Source organism: Pyrus communis, chromosome 1 (assembly GCF_963583255.1).
Source record: "Pyrus communis chromosome 1, drPyrComm1.1, whole genome shotgun sequence".
Taxonomy (NCBI): Eukaryota; Viridiplantae; Streptophyta; class Magnoliopsida; order Rosales; family Rosaceae; genus Pyrus; species Pyrus communis.
The window spans coordinates 7475315-7501518 of record NC_084803.1 but is presented as its reverse complement, the minus strand read 5'-3'; the positions used below and the strand labels follow the sequence as shown (position 1 = coordinate 7501518).

Sequence of the window (26204 nt, the reverse complement as noted above, 5' to 3'; positions counted from 1 at the left end):
AATTAATTCAATCTGACCGAACCCACTCCTCATAAATATATAAAACAAAATCTACTAGTTAATTTTTGGGAAAATAAAATCTACTTCTCGTCTACAAAACCTACCTTTTCTTCTTTGTTTTTGTCTTTGGAAACACTTCTTATTTTAACATTGAGTAGAATTTTGTTCTGTTTCTTTCATGTTTTGACTGGAAGCTTGGGATCTAAGAAGGAACGGACTTTCTGGAAAAACATTGTTGAATAACAAATTATATTTGAATTTCGTTCTACGTGGTAAAATTTTTATTTAAATCCAAAGGATAAAGTAATAAAAAAAATTTCTTTTTTATGTTTCATATTTTTTTTTCATATTGTTTTACGAGTTTCATGTGTCTGTTAGTGATTTTTTAATATTTGCCAGAATTTATATATTTTTAGATTAAAATGTTCATAAAATTAAATTATAATAGCCTACATAATTTATTCTTTTAAAAAAGTTACTTTAAGAAAAAAAAAAATAGCCTAAATTCATTCTTTAATAATTTGAAGTTAAAATTTTAATCTAAAGGGGTTGGATCAAAAAAGTTATTTCTAAGTTAAAATTTAAATTTTTTGAACTAAATATTTTAAATTTTAATTTAAAAATTGGAAATGGTCTAAATATCAGAGACAAATAAAGTCCAAAAGAAGAGGTTTCGACGCACGGTGACGCATTCTTTCTTCCTCTTAAAAAACATGTCAAACTTTCGTACCAAAGCCTCAGCCCACATATTAATATCCAACCACTTGCTACTGGTGCAGTGTGCCTCTGTCTACAATTATAAGCCTCATGGCCCCAAATATTTATGTCTGTTAAATGAAAGTTCTTCCATTTTCGTGTGAAGGGACCATCATTGCCAGATGACGTAATATTGGTGATGTCACTCTTATTGATTGTTGTCCCCAGCCAAAGGTTAAAGAGAGACATGGATCGTTTCTTGATCCAGTGGTCCTAATCCATCAAGTTCAATAATTCAGATTGTTGAAATTTGATTTAACAGTTATAAATAGGAGTCTACTTTAAAATTTATAATAACTTTAACCGTTAGATTAAATTTCAACAGCCTGGATGATTAGACTTGATGGATTAGGATCATTAGATCCGGAGATGATCTACAAGGATTCATGCAAACTGGTTGAATGTTATAGTTTGATTAAAATAATCTAACAGTACCACATTAAAAATTATTGGAAAATTAGCTATAATAAAATCAATTTCTATTTTTTAATTATTTTAGTTCATTTAATCCAGCGGTTAAAATTTGAGAAGAATGTGTATAAAATAAAAACATGTGTATAGATAGCACCACTCTTTCATTATCTGGTTGTTGAAATAGAAATAAAGATATGAACAATTGAATAAGAGAGGCAGATGATAGAAAATGCCTAAAGTACCCTAGCTTAATTATATATTTGTCCTTGCAAGCTAAATTGAGGTTGCTCTTCCATTCCACCACAAACATTGTCTAGGGCAAATTCTTTTGACTGGGTTTTCTCTCATCGCTTTCATCCACAGAAGCCTGTAAGCCCATGTCGCGGCAATTATTATTGCGCTAAATTATGAGAGAGTATTTCTTTTTCTTGTATACTTTGACTTGTTTAAACATTTCTCTCATTAACACCATAAGTTATGAAGAAGCTAAATTAATCCAGTACTACAAGTGAGATAAATCTGGCTAGCACAAATATCAAGACTTTTCCAAATTCAAGCTGTCAGACTGTCACTACATTAATTGGTGAATTAGCATCAACCACATATGTTTACAGGGAAGAAAAGACAAGGGTAATAGCTACATAAATCACGACATGAGTTTAATTTGCTGAATTAAATACGTTCTGCAAAAACATATTGAAGAAGAAATGGTTATATATAGCAAGCCTATCATTGCGTTGTTGCTAAAAATATTTGTTTTTCATCTACCAGAGTACCAGAGGAGCAAGTAGCTAATTGATCGTACAAACTTGCTTGTTTTCTTGTATACAAAGCAGGTTCGAGTTCACTTCTTTTTTTTTTCATTTTCAATATAAAGTACTGTTATTGATACTTCGAAACATTATCACGCACTTATTCTCAAAATAATAAATTTCACTTCTAAACGTGTTTAATGACTTATTTTTAGTACCAATAGCAACTCACTTTTCAATTTATGATGTTTCATCTGGCTTTTTTCTTCTCCCTGCTATGTTTGCACATGTCCATTGTTTTGAAGCTTTTAGTTTCATATTTACCGGTTAAGGGGATGCTGCAGCTTTCTTCTTAATATCCTTTAGTTGAATAGTTTGGCTGTGTACATATGTTTCAATTTTATTTTAGCTAAATAGTTTGGCTGTGTGTATATGTTTTTCACTTTTATAAGCATCCACTGTTAAGTACAATTATACATTGATATTATCTTTAATTAACCATTTAGGCCTAATATATGGATGGTATTTGAGCTTAATGAATTTTAACCGTTGAGTTTTATTACCGAAAGACTCCATATATTTTTACCTCAAAAACCAAAAAAAAGGACTCCGTATATTTCAAACCAAACCAGTTATAATTCCCCGAATTCCTCTTCATATCCTCTTGTGGCTTGTTTCGAGCCAAATTTACACCACCACCACCTATATGGTTACACTTGGGCAGTCAGAGATGAATTAAAAGGTTGGGTTAATTACACTAACATCCCTGAGGTCTATCGTGTTTTCACAAAACCCCTTTACGTTTGAAACATAACACTAACATCCCTTGAGGTTCTAATTCACTTTCACAAAACCCCTTCAGGGCTAACATCACCTTAAAATAATTTCTTAAAGACAAATTTACCCCATTATTAATTACTTTAAAAAATAAAAAAGGCTTGTTAAAAATACATATAATAATAACCAATATAAAGAAAATAGATTTTTTTTTGTTGGACTTCAAAAACATACATTAACCATAAAATAAATAAACTGATAGAAAGCCAATGCATCTTCGGATCTTTCTCTCAATTTTTTTTTCTTTCTGTTCTTGCCCTCAAATCGCCACCTCCAACTCTTCGTCAACCTCCTTCACTCCTTGTTCACCCAAACTAAAACCAATTTCGACGAGAAAACAATATGGAAGAACATGGAGAAGAGTACCTGATTTGGCTTCTGACCACATTCATACTCTGAAACTCCCAAAGGATTTAATAGGAGAAAGATTTGTTCTGCTAGGGTTTTTCTAATTAAGAAAAGAGGATTGGGATATGAATTAACAGCGTAGAGGAAGAAGGTAACAAGATTTCTTCAATTTTCTTTTATTTTCTTTTATTGTTTAATGTAAGATTTTAATTTGAATTTTTATTCTATTTATTTATAAAGGATTTTTCATGAAGTAATTAATAATTAGGGCAAAATTGTCTTTAAGAAATTATTTTAAGGTGATGTTAGCCCTAAAGGGGTTATGTGAAAGTGAATTAGAACCTCAAGGGGTGTTAGTGTTATGTTTCAAATGTGAGGGAGTTTTGTGAAAACACGATAAACCTCAGGAGGTGTTAGTGTAATTAACCCTTAAAAGGTTATGTCACAATCCCAAGTGACGTCACGTTAGCTTGGTTTGTTAAATTAATTAATTTTATTTTTCACTTTCTTTTTTTTAGAGTTTTAACGAAAAGTCCACGGTACTCTTCATTTTAACGAAAAATCACATTTTTACATTAAAAAGTCAATCATGGTACTATTCAATTTACCCTTTATTTTGTCCTTATCATTAACACTAAAAAATTTCAAGTCATTTTCATTAGTTTTCTTGAAGATTTTAGCCTTTTATGTTTGAATGGTAGTTGGAAATTGGAATTTATCAGGAAAGGTAGACTAGGTGGTTATGGAAAGACGTCTTATTTTAACGTTCAGTAGATTTTTGTTTATCTCTTGCATGTTTTGAGGAACACACATATAGCATTTTTAATTGAAGCATACAGAGTGACCTGTATGTAGGGGGAGGGCAGCTGGGATTCTCAATCCCTGTGAAAATATTAGGATTGGTATTTTAATTTGGATTAACTTGTATATGCGGGTATATATGTATAGAGTCTCACTGTATATAAAAATGACTTACATAAAATGTGTACATTAAGGTAGCACCGTCACAAATCTATATGCATCAACATGTGAAGAGGTTAAAATAGGTGGTAACTCGTGATATGCAAGGCATGCCACAATGGCGTACCAAAGGTGTATAAACTTTGCCTACCCAAGTCAGTCATCAATCAAATTGAAAGTATTTCCAGTTTGTGGATTTTTTTAACCTTCAATATTGTTTAAGTTAGTTACTTCCCATGATAGTACTGAGATTGATTTTCATAAATTCCTCCTCATCTATTAAAATCAGAAATGCCGGGGAATAAAGTGGAAGATAGCAGCAATCAAGCTCCAGAGGACATAGAAAACGCCAACGAAGTGGCTTCGAAGAAAGGGAAAGATAGCAACAATCAAGCTCCAGATGACAAAAAAATAGTGACTTCGATGAGAAAGAAATTGGAAGGCTTGTCACTCCTATCCCGTCACTGTTGTATCTACAGAGTTCCTGAGCGACTACGGTGGGTGAGGAGGCCGCTCTACACACCCCTTGTAGTCTCGATAGGCCCACTCCACCATTACAGAGATAACAGAGATAACAAAGATCGCAAAGTCTTGTTATACATGGAAGAACACAAACAGAGGTACCTACAGCATTTTCTAGATCGTACTGAGAAAGAATTGGAGTTTTATGTGAAGAAAATAATGGGCCGTGAAAAACAACTGCGTGGTTGTTATGAAGGAGAAGCCACTGAGTTTAGCAGTGAAAAATTTGTAAGTATCATTTTGGTTGATGCCGCCTTCATCATTGAGCTCTTATTGAGGAACTTTAAGCGTTTGGAGGATGATAATGACTGGATATTCAAAAAACCATGGATGTTGCAAAATATAGCGCCTGACATGATTTTACTTGAAAATCAGCTGCCATTTTTCATTCTTAAAGATCTTTTCGCAGATGTCCCTCTTCGAGATCTTGTCGCAAATGGGAGGGTGCATTCAATAATAGAGCTCTCTTACAAGTTCTTCCAGAAGACGGTGGTGCGTTTACAGGAGAATGAAGACACTTTGTTGGCGAATAAAATATCTTCTTGTTCGGAAGTAAAACACTTTGTTGATTTGATAAGAACTTTACATCTACCATCTTTGACGAGCTCACAAACTGGAGGGCCCACATCTTGTCGTAGTCCTGAGGTTAAACACTTCTGCGATCGTATAAGAAGATTTCTACCAACTAAGAAGTCCCGAACGGAGAGGCCTCTAAATACACCATGCGCTAAGAAACTACACCAGGCTGGAGTCAAGTTTCAGGTCAGTTCAAGCAAAAATTTGTTTGATATATCATTCGATATTAATAAGGGTATTCTGGAAATTCCACAACTAGAAATACACGATTACACGGAGCTTACACTCAGAAATCTCCTTGCATTTGAACAATGCCATTGCATGGAGAATCACATACGTGATTATCTTCGCATCATGGATGGTTTTGTAAACACCGCAATGGATGTAGATCTCCTTGTTGAGTCTGGAATTTTTGTGACTACACTCGGCGACAACAATAAGGTTTCTGATCTGATTAACAAACTTTGCATTGGGGTTTCTTGGAACAACGAAAGCTACTATTTTGCTGCTCGTTCTGAGGACCTAAACAACTACTGCCGACAGCTATGGAACAAATCGAAAGCAAGCTTGAAACAAAAGTATTTCAACACACCCTGGGCAATGATTTCTGTCTTTGCAGCTGGTTTTCTCATCTTATTGACAATCACACAAACAGTGTGTTCTCTTATCTCTGTCATTAACTAAGTATCAATCCTTAATTCGCCAATTTCTCCCTATCCTTTAACTAGTATTTGCTTGTTGTATTTGTTTGTCTGGTTTGTCCGTAGTGAGATTCATCTGTGTTGTAGGCATTTGTAAACCCTGTTTTGCTAATAAGAGCTGTACGGTTTGTGCTAATTTCTGCTTAATTTCTCATCTATAAAGTATTACGTCAAAAGAGTTGTTAGAATTTCACATGCAGGTAGCTTGCAAAAGACAACTATATATAGACAAACTTTCACATCAGGATGTATAATACGAAAGCTTTCTTATGTACCGTACTCATACATCTGACCACATGAAACTTTTTTGGTACAACAATAGTATTAGTCAAGTAGTTGTTAGGGCAAAGGAGAGTCGGTGAAGAAGGACCAATATATGTCCAATCTTGCAGATTGGACAGATTTTATGGATGATGATATATAAGGATATGGTCAAAAAGTCAAGTCATAAAAACTGACTACCATGAAAGAAGGACCAATATATGTTCGAGAGAGTGAGGGGAGGGCGTTCAAATCTTCCAGTGATCAAAGTAACAAACCAGTCATAACCAAATGCTTTAACCGAAACACGAAATAACCACCAAACATAAGAATTCGAGAAACCAAAAATAAATGCAAACAATTACAATAAAATTAATATTTAGCATAATCAAATTAACAAACAATGCATACAAATTTATTTTCCTAGCTTCTTGCACATCCTCTGTCTGTGGGAAACATATAAATTTTTTTTTTACAAAATCCATTAATCATTTCATGAACTTAACAACATCCATAATTACAGTGGTACTCTGTGGTGCAATTATAAATTGCAGTGTGTATGGTATTATAACTTTTAACCATGTAGATGATGTATAAGTGAATAATTAAAACGAAGAGTAAACATAAGCATACAACAGATTAAAGATGCCGTGCAGAAAACTTACTTGTTGAACCACTCAACCCTATATTTCATCTCCTTCTCTGCCATACCAAAAATCTACACAGTTGTTTAAAACCAAATTCAGGTCTTTCCAAAACTCGCGGAGATTGTTTGAAAAACACGAATTTAGAGCAATAATTCAAAACCAATGAAAACAAAATCCATACTCGAGTAAAAATTAACCATCTTGTTCATTCCTAACTCACAGGAAATACCTAGGTTTCACTTCTACTAATGTCGAAACACCGCCATCATTGATCAATTAGAAAAATAAGACCCAATTTGACTACACCCAAACTCACAGAACACCCAAATTCCCAACACCCATTGAACAATCTAACCATAAATTTCCAAAATCATGGGCGCATTGTTAGGGGCAGCTGACATTAGAATCTTAAAATTCCCAAAGGTAAAATCTTAAAACCTAATGCTGAGGCCCATTACGAAACATAGAGGAATTATAACCGTAACAAATATAATCAAATACGCACCAAATCCCTAACACGAAGCAATTAAGATGAAAAGCTCTTAAATCAACTACCAAAGTCAAATTAACAATTGTTCCCATAAAAGAAGTGAAATTGGATAAAAAGATACCTGATTTCGTTCAGAAAAGCGAACTGCGAAGCTCGAGTCGCCGAAGCAGCAGGCGCACGCGGACGATTGTGCAAAAAGTGAAATTACCTCCAAGCTCAGGTCCTGATTGGCAAATTACTTCGTTCAGAGTTTGTTTTTTCGGCCGTCAAACGAAAAACAAAACCAAAACAGATCCGGCCAAAATCGGAGAAGAACAGAGGGAAACGAACGCAAAGACCGCGAAGACCTGAATCTTACAACAATTAATTGAAAAAATTTCTTCCTAACCAATCAGAAAATAGATAAACAAATAAACCAACGCACCTAAAATTTCTTCCTAACCAATCAGGAAATCTTGTTGGATCCACCACCATTGAGAAATGGCTTTTATTGGACATGAATTGTGGGCAATGACAAACCAACCCAATGCTAAATATAAATGTGAATTTTTTTCGAGACGAAATTAAAAGTTACAAAGAGAAGGCGCAAGGGCATGAAGACCTCGCCTGGGACGGGAGATGCGGCAGAAGCAGGTGTTCTGGAAATCACAAGCATGCTTCTGAATATTAAACATCAACATTACTTGCATTCCAAAATATGTTATAATGCACCCTCTTTTTTTCTCATCTTTCACAACGTAGATTAGTTAATGATGATTTTTTTTTTAAATGTTAATAATAGTTTCTTTCGCATCACATAAAGAAGGATAAACAAAATTGAATATTCTTTAATACAAGTCCATTTTTTGTATGCCTTATTAGAAATAGTCTACTTTATTAGAACACGTACGATTGTAATTAAATTTTATTTTATTGTTACCTTTTTATCAAATTAATTTTTGATTAAATTAATAAAATAAGTAATGTTATTCCTTGATTGCAGGAATACTCATGTTTATTGTTTCTAATCTTTGGACCGACTCAAAATAGAAGAAACAGAATTAAAGAGGGATGCTTATTTTGTTTCTGGAAGATTTTATTTTTTTATGTTTGAATGGTAGTTTGCATGCCTCTGTTCTACAATTCATGGCCCCATAGGTCATGGCCCACAATTATACACGTCCATTAAATGAAAGTTCCTCCATCTCCACGTGAAGAGGTCATTATTGCCAAATGACGTAATCTTGATGATGTCACTCTGTTATTGGTTGTTAAAACCCTAAACAAAGATCTTCCAACGTGCATAGTTTTCCAACCACTCGAAAAACTTCACGGATTGGTTACTTGGACGATTAGTCTCAATCCCTTTTGTTTTTATTTAAGGAAAGACAAAGGATGGGTGACCATCTGATGAATCACGACATTAATTTAATATGGCCCATTAAACACGTTCTGCAAAATGAGGTAGATTCTTTGCTTTTTTTATTTTTGTGCTTTTTTATTTTTTATGTTTTTTTATTTATATAATTACGATTAAGTCATGCTATTATATTATTTTTTATTAACAATTTATATTACTTGTATTCCAAAATATGTTATAATTCACCCTCTTTTTTTCTTATTTTTCACATCGTAGATTAGTTAATGATGATTTTTTTTAGAATATTAATAATAATTTCTTTCACATCATATAAAAAAGGGTAAACAAAGTTGAATATTCTTTAATATAAGTCCATTTTTTGTATGCCTTATTAGAAATAGTCCACTTTATTAAAACATGTACCATGATTGTAATTCAACTTTATTTTATTGTTACCATTATATCAAATTAATTTTTTGATTAAATTAATAAAATAAGTAATGTTATTCCTTGATGGTAGGAATACTCATGTTTATTGTTTCTAATCTTTGGACCGATTCAAAATAGAAGAAACAGAACTAAAGAGGGATGCTTATTTTGTTTCTGAAAGATTTTAGGGTGTGTTTGGTAATGTATTTTAATCCAACTTTTTAAACTTAAAAACAATTTTCAAGTTTTAGGCCTTAAAAACTTGTTTGGTATGACTATTTTTAAAAACTAAACTCAAGATTAAATAAAAAATATAGTCTATTATTTAAAAACATAAAAAGTGAGTTTTTAAACTTAAACTCACTCATTTATTTTTTCTTCCTCCTCCTCTCACTCCAAATCTATCTCTCTTTTCTTCTTTCTCTCTTCTTTTTTTTTTCTTTTACCTTTTTTGTCTCTTCTCCAATCCATTCTCTTTATTCTTTAGGTTTTTTTTTTCTCACTCATCTTCCACTCTATCTCGTCTGATCATTTCCCTTCTTTCTTTTGCCTTCAATCATCTCTTATTTTATTTCCTCATCTCTCCTCTTTTTTCCTCTTTTGCAACCTGCTCTTTTTAGATCTCTTTGTTATAGTTTAAGGCGCAAGGTTTAAAATTTTTAAATTGCAAACCAATCAAGTTTTTAAATCTTAAAAAAAAATTATTTTCAAGAAATATTCTTAAAAAATATTTTAAAAATTGATAAAAAAATTTTAAATAGTATACCAAATATACTCTTAATTTTTTATGTATGAAAGGTAGTTTGCATGCCTCTGTTCTATAATTAATGGCCTCATTGGTCATGAGGTACGTCCATTAAATGAAAGTTCCTCCATCACCACGTGAAGGGACCATTATTGCCAGATGATGTCACTCTGTTATTCGTTCTTAAAACCCTAAACAAAGATCTTCCAACACGCATGGTTTTCCAACCATTCGAAAAACTTCACGGATTGGTTACTTGTATGAATACCACGTTCCATCAATTTGTACACAACTCGAGAACTGGTTGACTGTTTGTAGTTTGATTGAATTAACCGAACGCTAGCATTACTACGTTAAATTATAGAAAAATATAAATATACAAATTTATGAAAATATTGATATAACTATATTATTTGATTTTGATGAAAACTTGCTAAAATTTTCTAGTTAGTATACGGTCTAATAGTATTCATTTTCACTTATAAGTAAAAAATCTTAGGTTCGATTCTTACCAAATACAAATTTGAACTATATTATTACTAGTTTATTGTGAGGCTTAGCTCACTTATCTACTCCTTTAGTGTAGATAATATCTAAAATTTAAGAGTTTCTCTGATGTATTTTGAAGTTTCTCTGATTTTTTCGATATTTTCATGAAAATATTAACTGTATCGAAGAAATTCTAAACATTGGGAACAATGAAGGTGGAGGGTAGGAAACGCCTAAAGTACCCTTCCTTGTATAGTTGTCTTTGCAAGCCAAACTGACGTTGCTCGGTCATTCTGCCACAAACTTTGTCCAGGGCAAATCATGTTGGCTGGATTTGCTCTCATGTCTCTCATCCCGAGACAAATAATGGATCACAATAAGTGAGATAGATCCGGCTACCACAACATTGAGATTTTTCCAAATTTACGTTCTGTCACTGTCACCACATTCATTGGTCTCAATCACTTTTGTTTTTGGTTGAGGAAAGACAAATGATAGGTAGCTATATGATGAATCACGACATTAATTTAATATGGCCCATTAAACACGTTCTGCAAAAACATATAGAAGAAGAAATGCTTATATATAGTCAGCCTATCATCGTGCTATTGTTATAAGAAAATTTATTTTTAATCTACCAAATGAACAAGTAATATGCATTTAGTTTTCTTATTCATCTACAAGAGACAAATCAACCTGCAACTTGCTTCTTTTCCTGTATACAAAACAGGTGCGAATTTGCTTCATTTTTTTTTCTTTTCATTTTAGATGAGAAGTATTGTTACTGATACTTCAACAAATTATCATGCACACATTCTCAAAATAATAATTTCCTTTCAAAAAGAGTTAGACGACATATTTTTAATACCAATAACAACTCACTTTTCAATTTATAATCTTTCGTCTAGCTTTTTTCTTCTCCAATGCTATGTTTGCGCGTATCCATCGGTTTGAAACATTTAGTGTCATATTTACTTCTTAAGGGAATGTTGCAGCTTTCTTCTTAATATCTTTGAGTTGAATAGTTTCGCTGTGTATATATGTTTAAGTTTTATACATATTCACTATTGATTACAACTATGCATTTATACTGTCTTCAATTAATCATTAAACTTCGAATTTCAAAGAACAGAATATTCTTACATGAAAATCATATTGATTCTATGAAATTCGTTGATATTTTTAATATATCCCTTTATAATTTTTTATATTCTACCTATATCACAAATAATTGTATTAATTTACCCATATCATAAGTTTATCTGCCTATTCCATTGTTCATATGTTACCTATAATATAGATTGATTTAATATTTTTCTTAATCTAACTCTATCACATATTAAATGTGATTAAACTCTTTCATGTAAGAAATATGAATTTCATAGAATCAATATCAACAAAGAAATATTGTGATATAGGTACCTGTGATTAAACTCTATCACATTGTTCATACTCTTTCCAATTGCATAGTGACGTCACAACTCTATAAAAATACTGCACGACTTCAAGTTTGACTTATTATTCGTAGACATATTTGCGTCTTTAGCGGCGTTGATGTTCAATTGTGTAAAAAAGGACATTGATTACTCTCCGTACGAAGAAGGTGAGCGGAGGTGAGCAATTGAATGGACAACTCAGATTTTGGATTTATTATAATTGAGTATTAATTAAGTTTCGTAGATTTTTTTCCTTTAAATTTTTGGGTTGTGCTCAAATTTTCGTTAAATTTGTGTGTTTTTTTGGTGTCCTTTTATCTGAAAGTTTTGGTTGCCTGAGGATGGTATGTCTCTTCACTCCCCTCTTTCTCTCTCTTTAAACTCTTTTTATAGATTATATTTTGTTTGATTGCAGAGTTTTTGGTTCTTAAAATCTCCTATTTTTTAATTTGGTTTCCTCTTGATTATTGTTGCCAAAAACTCTACGAAGGGTTACTGTTCATCACCAATGTCCGGACGGATTTCCCTCGGTTTTTCTTATGCTGAGACTGTTATTTCGGCTTTTCTTCTTTTCTTCTTTTCTTCTTTTCCGCTTTACTTTTGCTTCACCTTCGTTTTTTAATTATTATTTTATTTTTCTCTGTGTGAGACTAAAAGCAGAGCTTTTTGTGAAGTTAGTGTTGAAAGTCCAAATCAAAATAAACTGACTGAAATTGGTGGAATATAAATACTTTTATGTTAGATGTCAATATTTTTCAAAAGTGACAGAAAGCAGAGTGTGACAGAAAGCAGAGTGTGACAGCCTTTCCTTTTTCAAAAGTTGAACACTTTTGTTCACTTTTATTTCTTTCTTTTTACATGTATTTGTCTTCATGCACGCCCGTGAGCACGTGCAGAAGATATTTAGAAAAAATAATAAAAAGAATTTAAAAACTTTAAATTTTAACGGTAAAGATAAAATGAAAGGTAAAGTGAATAATATCAAGATTGATTTTTTTAGTGTTAAAATGTGGTTTTTCGTTAAAGTAAATAGTGCCAATAGCTTTTTGTTAAAGTTTCCAAGATATTTTTTAAATTACAGCATGCTGACGTACATGTTTTAAATATATTTATATAAGTAAATAGACAAAAGAAAAGTCGAATATTTGATGTAAATGAAAAATTTTAGATCATGTTAGAAGAAATCACACCAATTAAAACAGATGTATTCAAATAATAAAATCGATTTTTATAGAATTTACATTAACAATAAAGAAAATAGTATTTAATAAAAAATTGATTGAATCACATTATTGCTAGTCCATTGTGAGACTAAGCCTACTTCATTTCCCTTAATGTAGATAATATCTTTTGTTAAAAAAAAAAAAACAATCATCTAACAATTAATTTAATCACATTATTATTCGCGTGTAAATTTTTTTTTTATAACCGACATTACACGTCTTTTACGATATTTTGAACGTATTTAAAAATAAAGAAATTGAATCATATTATTATTAACTTATTATAAGTTATTGATTTTAAAATAAACAATAAAAAAACTACACCAAAAAGTTAATTATAAAATTACCCTTGTATTATTCTATGCATTCATTTTGCTGCTTTTGATTTTTTTTTGGTTGAAGGACATTTTGACCATCCATGACCTCAAAGTGGGGCTCCGGCTTTATATATAAGAAGATTAGTCCTTGTTTTGCATTGTTTGTTAAAACCACTTAAGTGGTTCTTTTGTTTTTGCAAGTATATCAAGCCTTCCCGTAAGGCTCTTTTAATCCATTCCAGCAGTAAGAAATTGAGTAACCCCTGAATTTTGGGCACTTCTGTAAAAGCAGGCCAATTTCAAAACTGCAAGTACACACGCGGATGCACCAAACAAAATGGAAGTGAAGTACTAACATTTTACAGGGCGGAACCTTCAAACGGTATTTTCTTAACTTCTCTGTTCACAAATTACAGATTGCATAACAGACCTCTTTCTAATATTGGAAACACTATTTGATATTTGAATTGATACTTGAGTTGAATGAACATCAGATGTGTCAATCAATTTAGATATTAGATTTCATTTTTGTATTATGTTTCTCAAAATCATATTTTAATCGTCGTTATTGGTATTAAATGTGATAATGAAGCTTTATAATCAATGCAATGTATTATCTAATATCATGTTGATTTTGTCATCTGAGTTTCTTAGAAAGCTCGGAGCGCGGTTACTTTTCCGACTAGGGTTTTGACTTTTTATTTGTATTTTTTAGGAAATTGCAGAAACCTGGCATTGAGATTTGGTTCTTTCAGCAGTAGGACCTCAGGATTGAAGACTGAGTTATTGTAAGTTTGCTTTCTTTTTCTTTTGTTTTGGCAAGCGAAATCTCGATTATGCTCCACTATTGTTTTATAGTGTTTTTGTTGATGTTGGTACACTCATATTACTGTAAAATGAGCTCTTTATCTTGGTTTGTTTGGCATATGAATAATTTTATCTACTCTAATTGATATGCCCAAGTTACAAATGAGGACTATTAGGTAAAAAAACATTAGTTGTATAATTCCAGGAAAGGTGTAAATGAGAACTATCAGGAAAAAGAATAATAGTTGTATAATTTTAGGGCTATGAAGAAGGTCAGAAAAACAATTTTAATCATTCAATTGTATTCAAAATTTCATTTCTATTGGAGCTGAAAACTGACGTCGCTGGAAGAACGTAATCTTGCTATGCCTTCAGTTTGGATGAGAAAAGCAGTAAGCTTTTTCAATTTTTTTCCCTTTCATGTAAATGATACTGGATTAATTCTTTTAAGCATTTCTACCGGTATTTTCCTTACCTACTCATTCTTCATAGAGATCCTTTCTAACTATGAGTGTTTAGAGTCGTAACTTCTATGACTTTTTGCACAGAACAAGCTTCACTTTCAACCTGGTTAGGCTTCAATCTACCAATTAACTTAATGTCATGTCTTCTAATTTGTATTAGTTGAGGCTTTCAAAATTAATGTTTGATTTTTACCGTTTCTTATATTGTTTTAGGCACCATGTGAAGTGTTAAGTGTTATACATTTTAGGTAGAATGAAGAAGTGAATTAGGTCCTCTTGAGAATACAGTAGATAAATCCATGGGTGTTAACTTGGTTTTTAGATTGTTTGTTCACTAATAACATAGATCTCAATATTCACACCTCCAAAATATTTAACATCATCTACCAACTAAATATTAAATTGCACTGATCTAAATAAGAGCCTATTAAATTAATGGATCACAATAACTGATATAAATCTGGCTACCACAATATCGAGATTTTTCCAAATTTACGTTTTGTCAAACTGTCACCAAATATCGAGATTTTTAGTTAAGGAAAGACAAAGGATAGGTAGCTATATGATGAATCACAGCATTAATTTAATATGGCCCATTAAACACGTTCTGCAAAAACATATTGAAGAAGAAATGCTTGTATATAGGTAGCTTATCATCGTGCTATTGTTACAAGAAAATTTATTTTTTATCTACCAGATGAGCAAGTAATATGTATTGAGTTTCTTATTCATCTACAAGAGGCAAATCAACCTGCAAACTTGCTTCTTTTCCTGTATACAAAACAGGTGTGAATTCGCTTCATTTTTTTTTTCTTTTCGTTTTAGATGAGAAGTATTGTTACTGATACTTCAACAAATTATCATGCACACATTCTCAAAATAATAATTTCCCTTCAAAATGAGTTAGACGACATATTTTTAGTACCAATAACAACTCACTTTTCAATTTATAATCTTTCGTCTGGCTTTCTTCTTCTCCATTGCTATGTTTGCACATATCCACCGGTTTGAAACATTTAGCGTCATATTTACTACTTAAGGGAATGCTGCAACTTTCTTCTTAATATCTTTGAGTTGAATAGTTTGGATGTGTATATATGTTTAAGTTTCATAAATATTCACTATTAAGTACAATTATGCACTGATATTGTCTTCAATTAATCATTAGGCCTAATATATGGATAGTATCTTCTTTTTTTTGGCTGAATTTTCCTTTTTTTTTAATTTTATATTTTTTTTCTTCTCTTTAGACCATCTCCAATCCTTGGACAACAAAAAAAAATTTAGGTTTTAGGCTTTTAGCCCATAAATAGTTTTTTCTGCTCCAACCCTTATGCCTAAAATTTTAGCCCTAGATTATTAAATAATGAATTTAGGTTTTTTTTTTTTAAATTAACTTTAAAAAAAAATTTATGTAGACTATGAAACACTATTTTTTTAAAAAATTTTAACCTAAAAATATTTATATTCCGATAAATATTGAAATATCACTAAATCGACACATGAAACTCATGAAACACTATGGAAGAATATGAAACACATGATAAAGATTTGTGTGGATGTTTTGGAAATGGGAAGAAATGATTTTAGAATATGGTAGAAAGAAAAATTGGAAGAATTGTAGGAGAAAAATGAGTTTTGTGTGGATGTTTGAACAAATACATAGGTATTTATAGAGTTTTTGGGTGAATTTTGAGTTAATTGTTTTTTAAATTATTTTAGCCGTTGGATTTAAAATTGGACCATTAGATCTTTTTTTACCGTTAGATTTGATTATATTCGATCTCAGCCTTTGGATTCAATAAATATATAAATATAAAACTATAAATTAAATAAATTAAAGTGTACTGTTGGATCTGCAAGACCCATTTGATTTTGCCCGTTGAATCACCAAGGAGCTGTTGGGCTCGTGTCACAGGCCGAATGCAACCCGACATCCCCGCGTGGGTGGGCCAACGAAGTTGAGGCGGGTTGGGTTAGCGCACGTGTGCTGGGCTGTGGGCTCGCCTGGGCTGGTCGAGTCCATTCCACTCTTCTTGTTCCAATCTCACACGTGGGCTCCACACTAAATTTTGGGGGGAATTGAGTTTTATTTTTTTAGTTCTAACACTTAATACTATTTTAGCAAAAGGGTTGGAATGAAATAGGGGTAATAGAAGGGAAAATTTGAGACTCCAAGTGTTGGAGTTGGTCTTAAAGTTTACAATGTCCCCACACTTTGTTGGCTTTTATTACCCCGCCATCTTCATTTCTGTTCACTTTTTGTCTTTTGTATTATTATTTTTTTCCATATACAAGATAAATAAGCATTTATAGTTTTGTTTTTATAGTAAACTTGATATAAGTTCAATTTTGTGAGCCATAATTAGAAATAGTCCGCTTTAAGTTTTTGTTGCGATAGGTCCGATGGATTACATGTTAGTTTATTTTTATTTTCATACCAAATATACCCTAAAATTTATAAATTGTAGTAAATATGTAAATACACACAATACCTTAGTTATAGGATTAATTGTTTTATAAAATTTACTGTCATTGATTATTAATTTGTAGCTGAACTTTTCTCCCTTCTTTGTTGTTAAACTCTTTTTAGTGTTTTTCTTATCAATATCATTGTTTTCTTATGAAAATCATATTGATTCTATGAAATTCGTTGATGTTTATTTACCTATATTACATATTTTTTTTAATGTATCTCTCTATTATTTTTTATATTCTACCTATATCATAAGTTTATCTGCCTTTTCCATAGAATTTTTGTTCATGAGTTACCTATAATATAGATTTATTTAATATTTTTCTTGATCTACCTCTATCACATATTAAATGTATTATCTACTTGAATCACAAGTACCTATATCACAATATTTCTTTGTTGTTGATAAAAATGTATTATATCTGTTTGCTTGGGAGTTTAAATATATATTTTTTAATTTAAACTTAACTCTTTCCAATTGCGTAGTGACGTCACAACTTTATAAAAATACTACACGACTACAAGTTTGACTTATTATTGTAGATACTAATATTTTGTTCTATATTTTTTTTTCTCATCCCTACGTTAATTAAAAGAAACAGAGGGTAAATAGAAAAAATTAATTCAATTTGACCAAACGCACTCCTCATCATAAATATATAAAACAGAATTGACCAAATGCGCTCATCGTCATAAATACATAAAACAAAATTTACTTTTTCGGGTGTATTTATTTGCAATGCTTGGATTAATTTTCATTATTATCTAGATTAGTTTTGATTATTTTCATGTTTTCTCAATAGTTAGTTGAAGCATGTTAAAAATATCATAGCGAAGAATTTGCTTATTATTGTGACAGTGATCTTTATCTCATCGTCAGCAATTGCGATTTGGAACAACAAACACATTAGCATTAAATGGAAGGAAGGAGCAAAGCTTCATATGACATCGAAAGCCTGTGCACTCCGTTACTAACTTCAATGGGTCAGAGTCAGGAGAATGATTTGCCTCCCTCGCCCGATCCGTGTTGTATCTACAGAGTTCCTGAACCAGTACGGTGTGTAAATGAAAAGGCCTACACACCTCAACTAGTCTCTATAGGCCCGCTTCACCATGGCAAGGAAGGCTTAGAAGAAATGGAAGGACACAAGAGGAGGTACCTGCAGTATTTTTTAGAGCGGACTGGGGTCAGCGAGAAAGATTATGTAACGAAAATAAAGGGCAAGGAAGCGGAATTGCGCAGTTGCTATGCGCACACCATTGAGTTTAGCAGTGAAAAATTTGTAGAAATCATTCTTGTGGATGCCGCGTTCATCATTGAGCTCTTATTGAGGAGGGACGGGGAGCATATCAAGCCCGATAGCAATGACCGCATCTTTTACAAACCAGGGTTCATAAATTTTATAGTACCTGACATGCTTTTGCTCGAAAATCAGCTGCCATTTTTCATTCTTGAGGATCTCTTTTCCTTGACAAAAAAAGAAGAGGATCTCTTTCCCACTGCCGATCAGGTGCCGGCTACGAAGCTTTCAGTACTTGACCTCTCTTACAAGTTCTGCAAGAAATCAACGGGGTTTTATATGGAAAAAGACAATTGGAAATGTCCTAGTTCTGTAGTACATCATTTTGTTGATTTGGTTAGAACTTTACATCTACCAACGGCGAAAGGGAACTCAGAAAAGGGAGAGCAACTCGGATTTCGAGGTATACCGCCCTCGACGAAACTACACAGGGCTGGAGTCAAGTTTCGTCCGGTGAGATCAAGCGAGAATTTATTTGATATACGTTTCAATGATCAAGATGGAATTTTGAAAATTCCACATCTAATAATCGATGATGACACAGAGCTTGTACTCCGAAACCTTATTGCCTTTGAGCAATCCCATTGCACTCCGAATTCCTACTTCTTCAGTGATTATATCATCCTCATTGATCATTTGGTGAACACCCCAATTGATGTGGAATTGCTTGTCAAGGAGGAAATTGTTGAAAATCTGCTTGGTGACAACAATGAGGTATCCACTCTGATTAACAGGCTTTGCAAAGGTGTTGTGTTTGACAGAGATGAATTCAGTTATGCTAAGCTTACAAAGGACCTCGACAACTACTGCAAAAATCCGTGGAACATATGGATGGCAGATCTGAAACAAACATATTTCAACACACCTTGGAAAATTATTTCCTTCATTGTTGCTACTTGTGTCATCTTACTCACTATCACACAAATGGCGTGGACTTTTACTCACTAAGTATCAACATTAAGTTAGGCACTCCGTTTTCCATTTCATTTTTCTTCCTGTTCTTTTCCCAGTTAATTTCTACTCATTGTAGCTTTTCACCATGGAGTAACACAAACTCAAGACCGTTACTAGTTGTATCATTATTTCTATCATTTCTTTAAGGGCTGATTTGGTATTACTGTGTTTTGAAAAAAAATTAGAGATCCCTTCCCTTAAAGGCTTCCTCCTAATACATGGATAATGTTGTTTGGTGAACAACTCTCCTCCTCAGCTTTTTCATAACTCAAAACTTTCACACTCATTGAATCAAGTAAGCCTTGTTAATACCTTTTTGGAGTTTGATCTACCAGTTCTTTAATAATGCAAACAAAACTACATAATTTTACAGACACAATCATATAACAAAAGTCTAGTGGTACATTACTCTGAAGTGGCTAGAGCTGAATGCAATACATCTTCCAGATGGTTCTCCGCAGCAGCATATTGCCTTTTCTTATCCTCAATTGCTAAAACATCCAAAGCTTTATCCTGCACGAATACATATCTCATAGACCTCCCAATCTTTCTAGGACCTAAATAAAATTTGACCAATTAACCAAAGTAGAAAACTACCGGATGCTCATGAGACTTTGTCTTCTCTAATTCCTTTATGTGTTCGGCCAATTCAACCAGCACCCTGTGGCTAATTTCTGGGGTGTAGTGTATGCAACCAAGTTCTGTACATCACATTCAAAACCCCCTCCCCCCAACAAACCCAGAACAGTAATGAAAAAAAAATTTAATCCTTAAATTCAATTAGACAAAATCATGAAATTTTTTCTAAAGCCTAATTTTATTAAATCACAAATTCGAAACAGATTTTAACATGCAATACAACTATAAGATAAGAATCCTTTTAGACTAACCTCGATGGTGGGGGTCGCAGGAATCATCAGATTATCGTCGGAAAACTCGAATCCAATGTTGATGTGAAATTCAATATGAAAGGGTAAAGAAGAGGAATTTCAACTAGAAAGATCTGGAGCACAGTGGCTGCTTGGTGAGGAGAAGTCGCTCCAGAAGGTTTTCGAATGAAGTTCGATGATGGGGAACTCTGAGTATCACTGGTTTCAGATGATCGGTGAAGGGGAGGAAATTGAGAGCGATGGAGGGCTAGTTTGAAAGGGACAGAAATCCCCAACACTCAAAAGCTAAAAAAACCTAGAAATCCCTAAAAAACCCACAAATTCAAAACCACAAAAATCCAATCTAAAAGATCCAATCACCAAGATCGTTTAACATGAATCACGGCCATCCAAATGCAAACTGTAGTTCATAACTTTTGTAAAGAGTAGAACTCTTACCTGCAGATTCACCGCGTCCTTGCGACTGCCAATATTGATCACTAGGGATGAGCAAAATACATAGGGATGAGCAAAATACACATGGATTTGGGTAACCGCTGTTATCCGTCCATTTAAAGTTCACAGTTACGGTCATGGGTAGCCGTTTAGATGAACAAACGGTTATGGGTAGTGAAATTTACAAACAGTTATGGGTATAACCATTTATGTGGGAAATTTAAATTGACGGTTATGGGTATTACCCGTGGTTATAATGGATATTCATCGGTTATGGGTATTACCCGCGGTTATAACAGGTATCCATTTACCCATTTAATTTAATATATGTAAAATTTAATAAAAAAAATTGAAACCCTAAATTTTCAATCTCTCTGCTAAACTCAAAGTCTTAAACACCCTGTCCCCCGGTCATCTCTCCCTCATCGCTGCCCTCTCTCTCATTTTCGCTAATCTTTCAGTTACCTGCTATAGTTCCTCAATTTCTGTCACAAAAGCTTAGCCAATCTTTCTTTTTTAGGATTGTCTTCCTGATGTGCTTCGAGTGAACTTGATTCGGCTTCTGTTCTTATTTTTTGGTCGCATATCAACACCATTGGCCGCATATCACAGTTGAAGGAAGCTAGAACCACAGTTGTTACATCCAGACCAGCTGAGGATGCATGAGACGACAAGTGTGATTCGTCATTCGTAGACATGCTGCTAAGTCGCAAACTTGCCTCTACTCAATTCTGAGACCTCCGTAAGCCCATTGAAAACGTTAGATTGGAATCTACTCAGTTATTACGTCTTCGTTGCCCCATACATATTAACGTGTTTTGTATCCGTTACTTTTCTATGTATCTGTTTTGTATCCGATACTTTTCTATGTATCCCATACATATTACATGTTTATTATGTCTAATCGTCTAAAATAGGGAAATGCATGCGAAAATGAACCTATAACAGTGTTTAATTGCCAGAAAATGAAAATTATGACAAAATTTTCATTTGTAATTTTCAAGTTGTTAAAAAAAACATTTAGGGGGTGAAAAAAAGGGTAAATGGTTAAAAAAAAGATAAACGGGTTAATGGTTATGGTTAAATGGGTAAACGGTTATAGTTAAATAGGTACACTGTTATGGTATGATTAACCATTTATAAACAGTTATGGATATGAGTATAACTGTTTATGCAATTACCCAACGGGTAAACAGTTATCCGAATATGAACATAAACGGTTATAGGTAAATAACAATTCTGAACATTGAATTAAATTAACCATATATTCTTATAGTGGAAGAAGAATAAGGGTAGCTAGCTCGAAGAAATTGATTGATCAACTTGTCTACCTTTTCTAATGAAGAAATTATTGAGGTTTTACCCTAATAAAAGCAATTGGTAAATCAGAGAGTAGCCAAGTCTCTATAAGCACACATGAGAAGTCCTTTAATTTTCTAAGGATGTGCTAGTATTTGGAAAAAGTTGATATGCTTTTCATTGCACTTAAGTTTGAATAGAAGCTCAATACTTTTCATATATGCTATGAAGTGATTTGTGAGTACATCTTTTCTTTCCTTACACACTCGTGTTTATTATTTCTAGTCTATGAACAATCAAAGGATAAAAAACAGAATAAAACAGGGATATGCATTTTTTGTTTCTTGAAGATTTTAGTTTTTATGTTTGAATGGTTGTATGCATGGCTCTGTTCTACAATTATTGGCCTCATGCCCCCAATTATATAGTCTGTTAAATGAAAGTCCATCTATCTTCATGTGCCAAATGACGTAACCTTGTTGATGTCACTCTGCTATTGATTGTTGTCATCAGCCAAAGTTGAGAAGGATTCTTGTTTGAGATAAGAACGGATTGGTTTCTTATATGAATGTCACATTTCATCAATTTGTGCACAACTTGAGCTAGTGATTTATGCAAACTGGTTGACTATTATAGTTTGATTTAATTATTTTTCTACATCCTCCATTAATTTATGTTATTTGACCTTTTCAATTTATTTGATCATCTTCAATAATGCAATTTTCTTTTTAATATCTTTGAGTTGAATAGTTTGGTTGTGTATATGTGTTTCAGTTTATTAAGTATCCAGTATTTAGTACAACTTGCACTACTATATTATTTTCGATTAACCACTTAGGCCTAATATATACATGACATCTGGCTCAATAAACCTCAACTACGAAGTTTTATCATAAAAAAATTCCGTAGAATTAGAAATGAACTACTTGTATTTAATTTTTAAATTACTAGTGTACTTCCCCAATGTGAAATGCCTCTCCACATCCTGTTGTCTTGTATGGAGCCAACTTTACACACCAACATCTATATGGCTTCACTTGAGCAAAAGGTGATGAATTAAGGATTTGGATCCTCCCTGGATCTCCTTCCTGGGGATTCTAGAAATCAAGGCAAAAGGACTGTTCATTAAAGATCGTACGACTGTAATTAAATGTTTTTTTACGTAAAACGAGATTGTTTTACTTTTAAAAATATAAAAAACATTTAATTATGACCGCACAATCTTTGATGAACGGTCCTTGTGCTTTGATCTCCGGGATCCCCAAGGAGGGGATCCGAAGAGGATCCAAATCCATGAATTAAAGGGTTATGTCACAATCCCAAGGGGATGTCATGTCAACTTGGTTTGCTATGCCAAATAGGTTCGTTTTTTAGACACTTACCTTTAGAGACATAAAATAAAAAAATTTTGCCTATAGAGACATGTTTTCAAAAAATTGTACAGATGGATAATTCAATGATTTGTTAGGTTTTTTTATTGTCCAATATTTGTTTGTTTTATCGGTTTGTCTTATATATTTTTTGTTGTTGCCAAAATATCAAACAACCAAAAAAAAAAAACGCTTTCAATTGCATAGTGGGATATGACAACTCTATATAAAAAAAAAAAAACTAAAGAATACAAGTTTATGACTTATTATTAGCAGATACTACTATTTTGCTTTATATTTTTCTCTCATCTCATTTTGACTAAACGCGCTCCCTATAAATATATAAAACAAAATTTATTTTTTTGGGTGTATATATTTGCAACATTAATAATTTTCTCTATTATCTAGATTAGTTTTGATTGTTGTCATGTTTTCTCAATGTATGGATTAATTTTCTCTATTAGCAAAGAATTTGTTTATTGATGTGTCACTGATCATCATCTTGTTGTCAGTAGTTACAATTTGAAACAACAAACACATCAGCATTAAATGGAAGGATGCAACGAAGCTCCACATGACATCGAAAACCCTTACATTCCGTTAGGCCATCTCCAACCGAAGGCTGGCCAGAGGGCTCGTTTTAGCCCTCTGGCCCTCCAAGATTCTCCAAGATATTAATATTTTAATGAACAGTACATGGTCATATTTGCTGCTATTTCCAATCGAGGGCCAGAGGGCCAGATGACTCGTTTTAGCCCTGTCACAAAAAACCGTCTCCAACCGAGGGCCAAATGGCTATAGGGCCAAACATAATTTATTATTTAAAAACTACAACTTAAATGTTGTTTAAGTTTCATGTTGTTAAATGTTTTTTTATTTTATTTTTTATGTTGGTTAATGTTATTAATATTGTTTAATGTTGTTTCATGTTACTTAATTTAATTTAATGTTGTATAATGGCTTAGGAGGTTATAGAAAAAAAAAGAATTAAAAAAAATATGAAACAAATTTTGTGAAATAGAAGTTATAGGAAAAAAAAAAAAGAATTTAAAATAAAATGAATTTTTTTTTTTGTGAAATAGAAGTTATAGGAAAAAATGAAATTTAAAAAAAAATATGAAACAAATTTGTAAAATAAAAGTTATAGGAAAAAACTAGAATTTAAAAAAAATATATGAAAAATAGAAGTTATAGGAAAATTTTTGTAAATAAAAAATAATAAGAAAACTGTTAAAAAAAAATTCAAAGAATTCCTGTCGGTTATAACTGACAGGAATTCCAACATAAGCAAAAAAAAAAAAAAAGGCCAGCCCTCTAGCCCTCTCCGATTCCGTAGGGCCCTCTTAGATTCCAGAGCCCTCTGGCCTAGCCTTCGGTTAGAGACGGTTTTCGACTATTTTCGGCGCTCTGGCCCTCTGAACCTTTCGGTTGGAGATGGCCTTAGTAACTTCAATTCGTCAGGAGTTGCATGGTTTGCCTCCCTTGTTCCCTTCGTGTTGTATCTACAGAGTTCCTGAACGACTACAGTGTGTAAATAAAAAGGCCTACACACATCAAGTAGTCTCTATAGGTCTGCTTCACCATGGCAAGGAAGTCTTAAAGGACATGGAAGAACACAAGAAGAGGTATCTGCGGTATTTTTTACGTCGGACTAAGGTCAGCTTGGAAGAGTATGTAAAGAAAATAAGGGGCAAGGAAGCGGAATTGCGCAGTTGCTATGCGAACACCATTGAGTTGTGCAGTGATGTATTTGTGGGAATCATTCTTGTGGATGCCGCGTTCATCATTGAGCTCTTATTGAGGTATGGGGAGCATATCGTGCCCGATAGCAATGACCGCATCTTTCACAAACCATGGTTGATAAATATTATAAGACCTGACATGCTTATGCTTGAAAATCAGCTGCCATTTTTCATTCTTGAGGATCTCTTAGCCACTGCGGAGGTGCCCGCTACTATGCCTTCAGTATTTGACCTCTCTTACAAGTTCTGTAAGAAATCAACGTGTTTATATGTGAAAAGAGACGATTTGGGATCTTCTTCTAGTTTTAAAGTAGAGCATTTTGTAGATTTGGTTAGAACTTTAAATCTACCAACGGAGGAAGAGAACTCAAAAAATCGAGGGTCAGTCCAAACTCTAGCTGTACCCAGCATGATGAAACTACACCAGGCTGGAGTCAAGTTTAAGGCGAGATCAAGTAAGAATCTATTTGATATATGTTTCACTGATACGGAATTTTGGAAATTCCAAATCTAAATATATCCGATAGCACGGAGCTTGTACTCCGAAACCTTATTGCCTTTGAGCAATGTTATTGCAGCAATACCGTCTTCACTGATTATATCGTCCTCATGGATTATTTTGTTGATGTGGAATTGCTTGTCAAGAATGGAATTGTTGAAAATATGCTTGGTGACAACAATGAGGTGTCTACTCTGTTTAACAGCCTTGGCAAAGGTGTTTTGGTGGACACAGGCGAATTGTCTTATGCTACTCTTACAAAGGACCTCAACAAGTACTACAAAAAGCCGTGGAACAAATGGAAGGCAAATCTGAAACAAAAATATTTCAACACACCTTGGACAACTATTTCTGTCATTGCTGCTACTTTTCTCATCATACTCACTCTCATACAAACTGTGTGGTCTATTGCTCGCTAAGCATCAACACTAAATTACGCACTCGTAGTTTTCCATTTAATTTCTAGTGTGCGCTATATATATGTATTTGTTAATTTGCAATAGTTTGTCTATGCGTGAAATTAAATAATATGTCTCCTTTGTATCTAAAATAAATAAATAAATAATATGTTTAGAAAAAGTCTCATTATAGCCTTCCACCATGGGAAAGAAGGTCATAGTGAGATTCATAAGTTTCATTTGACTGCTCTTTTCATTGAGTTCAATTTTATTGTGGAGCTCGCCAATTTCAAATCCAGGCATCCCCGCTGCTGATCCATAAGTTAA

The 26204-nt window shown here is 32.9% G+C and overlaps 2 protein-coding genes, 1 long non-coding RNA gene and 1 pseudogene across 3 annotated transcripts; 3 read left to right on the top strand and 1 right to left on the bottom strand.

Annotated features, from left to right (window-relative positions):
* The first annotated feature begins 4299 nt into the window (after positions 1–4299).
* On the top strand, positions 4300–5954 carry LOC137720153 (UPF0481 protein At3g47200-like). The gene has a single exon (XM_068459169.1). The coding sequence runs from the start codon at positions 4359–4361 to the stop codon at positions 5847–5849; it is 1491 nt and encodes a 496-aa protein (XP_068315270.1). The 5' UTR covers positions 4300–4358; the 3' UTR covers positions 5850–5954.
* An 11952-nt stretch (positions 5955–17906) lies between these two features.
* On the top strand, positions 17907–19412 carry LOC137713003 (UPF0481 protein At3g47200-like). Its single transcript, XM_068452233.1, has one exon. It carries the CDS (start codon positions 17907–17909, stop codon positions 19236–19238), a length of 1332 nt encoding a protein of 443 aa, XP_068308334.1. The 3' UTR covers positions 19239–19412.
* A 123-nt stretch (positions 19413–19535) lies between these two features.
* Positions 19536–20584, bottom strand: LOC137713013 (uncharacterized). The gene is made up of 2 exons (XR_011065267.1): positions 19842–20584; positions 19536–19757 (listed from the first exon to the last, which is right to left on the bottom strand). It is a non-coding gene; the product is annotated as an uncharacterized lncRNA (long non-coding RNA).
* A 3203-nt stretch (positions 20585–23787) lies between these two features.
* Positions 23788–25900, top strand: LOC137732517 (UPF0481 protein At3g47200-like; annotated as a pseudogene).
* Positions 25901–26204: the final 304 nt, after the last annotated feature.